General features: G+C 37.3%; 1 protein-coding gene across 3 annotated transcripts; it reads left to right on the forward strand.

Moving 5' to 3' along the window:
• The first annotated feature begins 3,725 nt into the window (after window positions 1-3,725).
• MYOG (myogenin) lies at window positions 3,726-10,423 on the forward strand. Of its 3 annotated transcripts, XM_058176126.1 has the most exons (4): window positions 3,726-4,338; window positions 6,646-6,797; window positions 7,723-7,804; window positions 9,585-9,719. In XM_058176126.1, exons 1-3 carry the CDS (start codon window positions 3,787-3,789, stop codon window positions 7,781-7,783), a joined length of 765 nt encoding a protein of 254 aa, XP_058032109.1. In that variant the 5' UTR covers window positions 3,726-3,786; the 3' UTR covers window positions 7,784-7,804; window positions 9,585-9,719. The 3 variants fall into 3 exon arrangements, with proteins under 3 accessions (XP_058032109.1, XP_058032111.1, XP_058032110.1); XM_058176128.1 differs by lacking the exon at window positions 6,646-6,797 and having other exon boundaries at window positions 3,732-4,338; window positions 7,723-7,818; window positions 9,585-10,423; XM_058176127.1 differs by lacking the exon at window positions 6,646-6,797 and having other exon boundaries at window positions 3,737-4,338; window positions 9,585-10,423.
• The last annotated feature ends 925 nt before the right edge of the window (window positions 10,424-11,348 follow it).

Genomic DNA, 11,348 nt, shown 5'->3' on the forward strand with positions numbered 1-11,348 from the left:
AAAGTAGCTAGAATGCAAGATGCCTGGGTGGTGCTAAATAAGGAAAATTGTTGCAAGGTTTTAAATTTCTCTGTGTTGAATTGAAATAGCCATGGCTGTGCCCTTAAATCTAAGAAAGCTACAGTTCTGTCAAAGATGATGCAAAGTTGATGCTAGTTGATGCAAAGTTGATGCAAAGTTGATGCAAAGTTGACCCCCTGGTTTGCGCCAATTACCCGACCTTCGGACCTTTTGCCTTGAGCTGAAAACGCATTTGTTTATTCAAGCGGGACTGGCTTAAATTTTTAATTCTAAACTTTTAATTCTAAACAATTTTAATCGGGGTTATTATTTATAAATTTTAAGGGTTTTTAAATTTGATTGTTTTAATTTTGGCCATTTATGGATTATGTTTGTTTTAAGGTTTTATTTTAATTGTACATTGTGTTGTTTTTATACTTTGGCTGTACACCGCCCTGAGTCCTTCGGGAGAAGGGCAGTATAAAAATCTAAATAAATAAATAAAATAAATAAATAAATAAATAAATAGATGTGATGTACATTTTAAATGGATTCCTTTTTCAGTGCCTATCCCATACATAGAAAAAAAATCCATTATACGGAGAGAAAAATATTTTTGCTATCGATTATCCTAGTTCAAAACACAGCAATACTTCACAATGAACCATATCTACTAAATGGGTTCTTTATAACCACTTGTTTTCTTTTTAATCCCACCCAAACCTATTGAAGTCCTCTCCAAAATACTTTCTGTTATTTGGCTAGAACAGAGATGGGACATTCGTGGCACCTCAGATACAGATGATTTCTTGTCAAGACTGTGCTAGCTGAGAATCCAACAACTCCTGGAAGGTCACAGATTCCCAAGACTACAGTAAAACAAATAATTTTAGGAAAGGACTATAACTGATCAACTCAACTTTTAAACCAAAGAAACCTTTGGATTATAAAATGGCAATTTTATTAGGACCAAGTTTTCATGGACTGGAGTCATTTAGTAAGATGCATAAAGTGTTAACTTCAGTTGAAGAAAGGATTATATGTACAGCACTTATATTTATCCAAGAAAAGAACAGAGTAATCCATTTATATTCTGCAAAATATATACATCCTTCCATTCACCACCATTCAATCAGAATTGAAGGAGGTTCTTGGATGAGAAGCAAAATGTTTTCAAGGAAAAAAACCAAGCAAGTCCAGTTGCCTTTTGAAAAGCATCTTTGACATAACCATGACCTGGATGGTTGAGAATCTCCATAGAAATTCATTGGTAATCGCAATCCTTCAAGCTTATAGGATTTCTTACTGGATCCATGACTAGCTGGATGGTTTTTCTACTCTCATAATTGTTGGAAGATTGTCATATGATTGGGGGAGGGGAGGAGACAAAGGGTCTCCAGATAAGTAGGTACTGAGAATCCAGTGCACTGGAGGAGCCAATATGGACTAGTGTATAATCCAGTGAATCGGCATGGATATTGAACAACTATCTTCAGCAAATCTGGCTCCTAAGCAGCTTCAGTATGTTCCAGTGACATGCCTGGTAACTATTTGGAAACAAAACATGTATAGAAAGTTATGCTTCATGCAATAGTATTGGGAGCAGCAAAAGGTCTAAATTTTTGATTAAATCTAACTTAAAATGAGTCCAACCTAAGGTTCAAATTCCACCAAATGTTATGCCATGGAACATTTACCCATACTTTATTAAATAAATTAGAATTGGCTGACCAAACCCATAAACTAAGTTATTAATATAATTTGTAAAATATATAGCAAGATACTTACAACTTGCTTTGACAAAACCAAATAGAATACAGTACAATTAAGGATATGTGAGCGCAGCCTAAGAAAGTGTTTTGTATACCCACCCATTAATCTGGCATGGGACCAAACATTTGATACTGTGGCAAGAGGATTGGACAATGGCCGCACAGTGTCACTGCAACTTATAGTCCCCCAAAAGCAGTCATCCCCCCTTCCCACCTGCTGCTCGCTGAGATTCTTGCAAAGCATGTTAAATACCCCGGAGTCTGATCTAGCAGCATGCTGCTCTTACTCTTAAGCAAGGGCCCATTCTCAGAATCACTTAATGGGGATTAGTTATACATTAAGCACTAAGAGATCCTGACTATGAACTTTATGTCCTTCTGGTTGAGTTGGTTCACTTCCAGCACCTTAGATGAATGACAGAATATGTAAGATGAAGTGTGGAAAGAGACGTAACAGAAGACGGTGCAATGAAGCACACAAAATAGTTTTTGTTTGTATTTGTTTGTTACAGCAGTTTTAATACACCTCCATTCTCTAAAAAGGTTACAAAGTATCTCTAAAATAGATGAAAGGAGTCCCTGGGATTTCACTCCGCTAGTCGTTGCCAAATATAAAAGGCAGTGTTCATAAATAGGTACCACTTCGGTGGGAAGGTAAGCTGGCCACATGACCATTGAAAGTCTTTAGTGATCAAGTGCTGGTTGAATAGCCTCAAAACGGAGATAAGCACAATCCCTATAAAATAAATAATGCAAAATAAAAAACATCAAAAGTTATTTCCTGCATTCTGGAACAGCAGCTACTTTTCTCTCTGCTCAAAGAGGTCAAGGATTGCCCCGCTCCAAGTCTTAGCTAGAGATATAGCCTGTCTTATCCAGATGCTTTTTATGCCACCAATGCAGCTTAGGCCATGCAAGATAGTCCTTTTTTTAAGTATGTTAGATGGTAACTTTTTAACTGTTAGCCAACTTTGCTGATTTGGTGTAAAAGGCAGTTAGTTCAATATATTTGGTGGGTGAATTTTGGTGGGTGAATTTCAGTACAATTGAAAGCTGACCATCTAGTGGTCATCCGGATTTTTGCAGCTCAGTTTTGGTTGCCCTCATGGTTCCAAATCAGTGATCTTTGAAAATCAAAGCCAGGAAAACAAGTAAACCAATCTGAGAACAAAGAAAGCTGATAAAGGAGTAAAATGCCCTGGACTCCTGGCCCTGAAGAAATACAATCATCACCTATCTAGGCCCATGGTTTAGCTCATTGTATGAACTCAGCTGGCTCTAAGTTACACAGTAAGTTTCATGGCTACTGGAGAGTTGGAAGCAAGTCTCCCCAGTGTTAGTATCTGTACGAAGAGCTCCTTACAGTAATCCCATCTCAAGATGGCTAAGGAAGGAATGACATCTGGTGAATAGTTCCTCCATTTTATGGGTAGAGTATGTTTGCACTATTGATTGCATGGGAGTCAATAAATCAACAGTCAAACATCTCCAGCATGGAGCTGCAGTGCTTGTGCACTTCAGAAGAGTCCAGCCAAATCGTGTCACCTGCTCCAAGAAAGAGGTTGAGGTGAATCTTCCTTTCAGGAAATGCTCTGGACTCACCTTTGTGCCTGTCCTGGCAATCTTCTTCCCCCAGACTCTAGGAAGCTTTAGAACTGGCAGGAAGCAATAACTGAAAGGAGCAGATGAGAAAGGAATGTTGCACAGAGCGGCCAGCTCAGCAACTGATCATCAATATCATTGTAGGAGTGCAAGTGAAAATAAATCCACGGGACTGTTGTTGGAGAGGCGGCTGGGCTTCTCTGGAGCACATGCCAGTTCCTTCATCCATTCACCCCCCCCAGCCCCCCTTTCAGCCACAACACTGCCCCAAGCAGCCAACTAATCCCCATAGGGAGAGTACATGAAATCAGATGGACAAGTTTTGATGTGAAGCAGCAGCTTAGGGCAAGCTCAGGTTTCCTAGAGATTTGCTATATTTATCTCTGTGATTTAATGCCCACACGGGGTTTAAATGCCACCAAGCAGTTGGTGTGAGGAACCAGAGTTTCATTCCCCAACACAGACTCTGCTTTGCCAGACGCTTGCTATGGAACTCCTAGAGACCAACCCCTATATTTTTACAGACCGGTTCTATGATGGGGAAAACTATCTGAGCCCACACTTACACAACTACGAACAGGCCGCCTATCAAGACCGAACGGCCATGACACTTTGTCCTGATGGCCGGGCAGGTATAGAAGAAAAAGTCTCAGTTGTGGCAGACCATAGTCCCGGCCAGTGTCTGCCTTGGGCATGCAAAGTGTGCAAGAGAAAAAGTGTGTCCATCGATAGGCGTCGTGCAGCCACCCTCAGAGAGAAGCGCCGGCTGAAGAAAGTCAACGAAGCCTTCGAAGCTCTGAAACGGAGCACTTTATTAAACCCAAACCAGCGGCTTCCCAAGGTGGAGATCTTGCGCAGTGCCATCCAATACATTGAACGCTTACAAGCTCTGCTCACTACCCTCAATCAACAGGAACGGGACCAACCGGAACTACGCTTCTGTAATGCCATCACCCAGCCAGTGGTAAGTGCCAGGGGTGGGTTCAAACAATTATCTACAGGGACACAGAACTCACAGCAATAGGAGCCCTTCCAGCTATGTGGGCAGGCCACAGTACTGTAGGCAGGTTACGGTATGTTCAAAATTCACACTGATCAAATACTTTAGCACATATAGTTGATGAGATGATGACTGTCATTTATGTAGCTCTAAAAGTTGACAGGACAAAGTGATGGAGGCTACTGATGTAGCTACTCTTGAATCACAGGCAATGTTTCTTTATTGGCAGTTTCTGGTAGTGGCAGTGTTTGGCCTTCGTATTGAGCAGACTCTGGTACCAGAAGGGCTTTTGGAGTAATCCAAGAGGGCTCTTGAGTTCTTAGGAATGCCAGCTTTAAAATATTGGCATTACCAATACCCAATACTCAGTACTGAGTAACTCTACTGAGGTTAAAATGATTCCTGCCTGAATCTATAGAGAACTATACAACATCAACCATTCTGGGTTAGAAAGACTAATGATCCCTTTTTAAAAAAACAAAAAAATCTGTGTTTGACTACTTTGTTGTTTTTATTTTTTGCTTTTTACCACACAAACTCATTTCTTGTGAGATGGACTGCCGTTTAAATGATAAATAAATAAATAATCTGATCCAGCATTATTACCTTTCTATAAGCCTATGAACAGAATAGCTTGACTCAAAGCAAAACCAAGCAAGTCCACAGTCTCATTTATTACTTAGTCCTATTCTAAAGGAGTTCTTTTCCAAAGGAGCCCACAGCAGTTTACAAGAGAACATACATTATCTTAAATCATACCATTGTAATAAACCAATATTCCTTAAAACTAACAAGCATATAAATTATAACAAAATTTTTGTTATACACTGTAGATAATAAGATAACCATGTTCATTACCATATCTGATCAATTAAGAAACATACAGGCAACTCAATGCTGGTTCAGAAAAGTCTGTATAAACTGGAAGATTATATATCCAGAAGAAGAATGAATTTTATTTTAATATAGCATTGTTAAATGAATGTGTTGTTAAACATACATTATTAGTTATTGTTGGCCAATCATGTGTATTTCTACACTGTATCCCTGTAAATTAATTTGTAACTTTTCAGGACTTCTCATTTAAATTGCCTGAACCCATAAATTACTGACTCCACTGCAAAAGTGTGGAAGAACTATAGTAAATAAAGCAACCCCACAATGATCAAATACATTTTACAATGATACTTTAGTTGTTTAGAGATAGCATGCTACTGCACCTAGTATTTTTCAAGATAAGCAAATGATTGCCAAAAAAGAGGCAATTATTAAAACAGAAGTGACTGATGGGTAATGTTATAGTCAATGGATGACACTTCAGAATCAAGCTCTAGCAGATGTGCCAAAGTAGAGTGATAAGATGAGTGGTGGGAATTGACATTTGCTAAGTTCAAGTAGGTTCCTAGACATTTCCATTTAAAAAACCCCACGGACATTTGGATATCGACCTGGAGTATCAATCGAAAAGGAAGAAAAACGAAAGAGGAGCAGATGCCTGAATGTCTGGCTCAGTAGCAAAATTTATCTTGTGACTTCAGCTTTCTGTATTTTTCTAGTGTCCTTTCAATATATGAGCTTGCCAGAAACATAGTTTTTCTAATAATTAGATTAAGAAAATCAGGAATGTTTGTTTGTATGTTGAGAAATATGTCTGAGAGAGATAAAATCTCACAGAGTGGACTTGTTATCAAAGCTATTGAAATTACATTGGCAGCTGCTTGAAATTACAATAAAATATTCAAAATTTGTAACTTTTTATTTCTATTCACCCTTATCTGTCATCTTGATTTTTTCAAGGATAGAATGAATGGAACTTTAACATCATACAGATTTTTTTTCATCCCCTCTTCCCAACATATCCACATCTTCGAAAGAAAACCTACTTTTTTGCAGAAATAATACTCAGCCATTAATTGCAGATAACCACAAGGGCAATTCTATTTATTAGCACTAGATGGAGACAATTTGTTTTTTTACTTAGGAATTTCTCCATACAAATAACACATCCACATTTGTTCTAAATAACAAGAAGAATGTGCTAGCAGAAACTTCATAAGCAATGATCACTGCTATATGTCACTTTTGCGCCAATAGATCTAATTTTCCTCTTGCATATTTCCATATTTCCAAACTACTTGCTGATTCAATTGGCACAGGTTAAGTGGGTTGTCTTGGACAAGTCATCCAACTTTAATAATTGGGTGTATTTGTTTAAGTTCAAAATCCAGAATAACTGCATCTCTTGTCTTTTTCTAAAATATTTTATTTCAGGAAACTTGCTTTTCACTGCATCTTCCCATACTACACAAACCCAAATCTGGTGTGTGTGTGTGTGTGTGTGTGTGTATACATATGTATACATGTATACATACATGCATTTCCAAAGAAACAAGAGGAACAGCTGCATGCCAAAACACACAGACGTAAGAAAAAGCTTTTGCACCACTAACACTTATACTTTGTCATAACATGTATTTCAAACAATGTACAGGTTAACAAGTATAACTAACCCAAATCATTATCCAGAAAATCTCATTGTTCACTCAGTTGCTGGAATATTGGGTTCATGAAGTAATAATATCTTTGATGAGGTAAAGTATGACCAAATTCATACTTTTAAAACAGTTAATTCAATCTGCCCATTAGCGATCCAATTGCATTTATTTACATGTTCAGAATCATTTTAATACTCAGCTCCCTCATTATGTACCCCACATTATGTGAATATTGTGCAGATTATACATATAAAAATGTTATCTAGTTACATATAATATATAATTATATAATATGTGAATATAATCCTGTAAATCTCATGTCTTGCTATCAATTTTGAATAATAGCCAGGCTCATCTCTGGAGCTACCAAAAAAAAAGAAGTGGTAGGGAATAACTCCAAGATAAAGAAAAAGCGATAAGCTATGCTGAAAATTTTTGAGCCCCATTACATTTTTGTTTGGGTTCTTCTTTAAAGCCTTTCTGCCTTTCATGTTCAACACAGGGGAAAATAGCATATACTGTAAACATTTTTCATTTCTGAAACCTTTGGTTTAAGTGTTCATGAAACAATTGTTGCTCTATTTCCCCTCTATCTTATATTTTGTTATAACTGTTTTACTCTGTTTCAATAATACCATCAAGGTAGACTCATCAACTTTTTCATTGTGGATTGAGATTTTGAACAGATAACATGATTCCTCACAAAATATATTTTGGAAGAACAAAAAGCAATGGTGGGAAATGAAAGCAATAAAAATAACCTGTGTGATCTAGTACAAAAGAGAATGCAAGGAGGGTGCAATCAGTGAAGAACTTTGATTCAATTCCAAACATCTTCATCTTCTGATTCCAGGTGCCAAGTGACCATGGATCTAGTAGCACCTCATGCAGTTCAGAGTGGAGCACTCATTTAGAGTTCAGCACTCATCCTACAGGTAGGCGGGTACAGGTATCCAAATTAAAATCCCAAAATTCCTGACCATTCTTATTTAAAATTAAAGTTCTACCCCATTGTACTATAGCTCTAAGCCAATTTCCGTTCCTGTACATTTTAATATATGCACATTTTAATACTATTTCCATGGAAATACAGACTGGGGAAAATCATGCAATGATTTGTGTTTCTTAAGAAATAGCAATAAATTCTGAATTGGGAAGATTGTAGGCAACTGTGCCTTTTTAGAAGCCAGCGTTGTGTGTGAGACCTGAAGATTTTCTGAAGATTACAGTTATGTAGAGTTCTCTGAAAAGCAATAGAAATTCCTCAATTTAGATTTTAAAATAAGCTCCTTATAATAAGGAACTGCTTTATCTGTGATATTTATCCCCAAGGAGTCCTGGTGGCGCAGTGGTTAGAATGCAGTATTGCAGGAATTCAATCCTGACGGGCTCAAGGTTGATTTAGCCTTCCATCCTTCCAAGGTTGGTAAAATGAGGACCCAGATTATTGGGACAAATATGCTGACATTGTAAACTGCTCAGAGAGTGGTGTAAAGCACTATGGAGTGGCATATAAGCCTAAGTGCTATTGTTATTGCTAAGGAAGTTTATTTAAACTGATATTTTTGATACAACATAAATGTTAAGAAATAAGTGTATAAATTGAACCTCTTCGAGTCTCGCCAACAAAAAACACAAAACTCCAATAAGAAATATTGTATTTGAAAATTGTTAATGACCAAGCCCAGATCTCATCACACTGCCAGTGTAATTTGCAATGTTTATGTTTTATCAGTGGTCCAACATTGTAGCTGTCATATTTGTCCCTCCAGCTGATTTGAAACTAAGGAGGAGAAATGATACTTTTCCATATTTTACTGACAAGGGTGACTATTTGCCCTACTTTATTAAGCACAGTCTTCCACCTGATTCTGAATGGCTAACGAGATCTATTATTTAAAGTCAAATAATTTTATCACTTATTCTGAAGTTACTAACTGGAAAGTAGAGTGATACTTTTCAATACAGTTCTCCTCCAAGTGGCCATTAATATGTGAATTTTTTTTATTTTTTTTTGTTTACATTTATACCCCGCCCTTCTCCGAAGACTCAGGGCGGCTTACAGTGTATAAGGCAATAGTCTCATTCTATTTGTATATTTTTACAAAGTCAACTTATTGCCCCCCCAACAATCTGGGTCCTCATTTTACCTACCTTATAAAGGATGGAAGGCTGAGTCAACCTTGGGCCGGGCTCGAACCTGCAGTAATTGCAGGCTACTGTGTTCTTAATAACAGGCTTTACCAGCGTGAGCTAAACTGGCCCATGAATGCATTAGGACCCACTGAACGTGATAATTTTATATACTGAGCTATCCATCTTTTAATGATTCTTGGATTCTTCACTTTTTAGATGCAATAAAATACCTTGTAAAAATACATTGAATGACTTTAATAGTCAAAATGATAGAAAGTATTTTAGAGACAGACAGATCAAAATTATTACTGAATCCCACCACAAGGTGTCTCAGATTTTGATTCTCCCATAGGACAGGTGTCAAACTCGCTGTGTCACGTTGATGTCATGTGACATGTTGTTTTTTCCTTCATGGAGCTGGGGTGGGCGTGGCCTGCACCTGATACACCTGGCCTGTGGGCCACCAGTTTGACACCCCCTGTAGACCCATAGGATCTCCCCTCCTTCCTATCTTGTCTAGTAGAAATTGGGTTTTCAGACAAGGCTCTCTACTTAAAATTACTTCCTTGTTCTCCACAGATCACTTGCTGAGTGATGATTCTTCTGAAGACCGCAATCTTCATTCTCTGTCTTCAATTGTGGATAGTATTGTGGTAGAGGATGTAGCTGTTGCGTTCCAGGAAGAGAGATCTCAGAACTGAAGCAGCAGCCAACAGTAGCCATCTCTTCATTTTAGTCATTACCAGCACATTGTAAAATAGAAGAAACAGGATACTAGGACTTTATAATTAGGAGATATTTTTATTCTCACTAATACTGAATGATATTCCAAATAGGGAAGAGTTCCCAGCTAACACTGGATGGCATTTCGTTTCCCAATCCTGACTGTTCTAGATAACAAATGAAGCCACTTATCCAATTCCATATGCCTGAAAGTGGTTTTGTTTTTGTTTTGTAAACCCTCAAATTTAGGCAAGCTAGTGAGAGATGCCTAATCATACTCATTTAAGCTTCTGCCTGGTTTTCAAAAAGAATATTGTGACTTCAATGAAAAATATGGATCTGAATAGCATGTCCAGTGTCATCTGATGTATTACTGCAAACACTAATTAAGGTTGAAAGAAATAGCAGAACAGCATGCTAACGAAGAATGCATTTCCTTCCCGGTTTTTAGAAATGATGTTCCTTTGGGGGCCAATTATTTTTTTTATTGTGGGTGTGTGCAAATGTGTGTGTTTTAAAAATATGCTATTCGACCAACTTCTTTTGGCAGTTTGCAATTTCCAGGTGCAAAAGCGATAGAAAATGCTGCCACTAAAGTTTTTTCTTTCTCTTTTTATTTTTACTGTGTGCAGTTATCATTTTTGTATTTTGCTAATTTATTGTGAGATTTTTAAAAAAATAAAAAATAAAGGTTTTCTTTGATTCAATTTATTTTGTGATAGCATGGAATGCTCTCGGGTTTCTTTTTGAAATCACTAAAAAACTCTCTGAAAAAGAGATTCATTTTATACAAATTATATTCTCTGTATATCTTTTGAGTCCACCCCTTCCCCTTTCAGTGCTACAGTTGATATATTTACTTTTCTTTGCCAATACAACATTTAGCAAATGGTATGAATCTCCACGTATACAAGAGACATATTAACTATTAGAAACCTCCCCAGGCTAATTTGTTCTAATTATGAACATACATAGGCGAAAAGAAAACATGGAGGGAGGACAGTTCTATGGAGACTGTCCTCCCTCCATGTTTTCTTTTTGCCTATCCCAGCAATAGCACTGATTTTCTTGTTGATTACTTTACAAAATTAATGACAGAATAACTGTCCATTTTTCTCATGAAAATTCAATCTGTGACTTTGGGCCAGGCACTCTCTCCAGACTCCAACCTACATCATTGGGTGGTTGTGGGGAAAAAAGGGACGAAGAAGTGTTATGTATGCCACCTTGAATTCCTGAAGAAAATGTGGGATATAAAACTAACAATAGATAAATATAGGTGTATAATGACCAGTACAGTCAACTTTAGATTCTTATTTTGAAACCTTTACATTCTGAGGCTATTTGAAAAACATGAGGTCATTTTGTTTTCAGTGCAATCCTCCGAGCCCATATTTCTCTTAAAGAATACTGTATAGAAAGCGCCATGGAAATACTATGAATAGCAATTCATTTTCTAAAAATGTAATATCGCAGCAGTGTTGTAGACATATGCTGTTATTTCCCTTATTTCCTTCCCTGAAATGAAAATTGGGAGATGCTATAGCCAGCATAATTTTTAGCCATTAAATCGTAAGAAAAAACAGGGCACTGAATATTCTTATTCAACAAACTCAGTCA

The sequence above is a fragment of the Ahaetulla prasina genome, chromosome 3, assembly GCF_028640845.1.
Source record: "Ahaetulla prasina isolate Xishuangbanna chromosome 3, ASM2864084v1, whole genome shotgun sequence".
Lineage (NCBI taxonomy): Eukaryota > Metazoa > Chordata > Lepidosauria > Squamata > Colubridae > Ahaetulla > Ahaetulla prasina.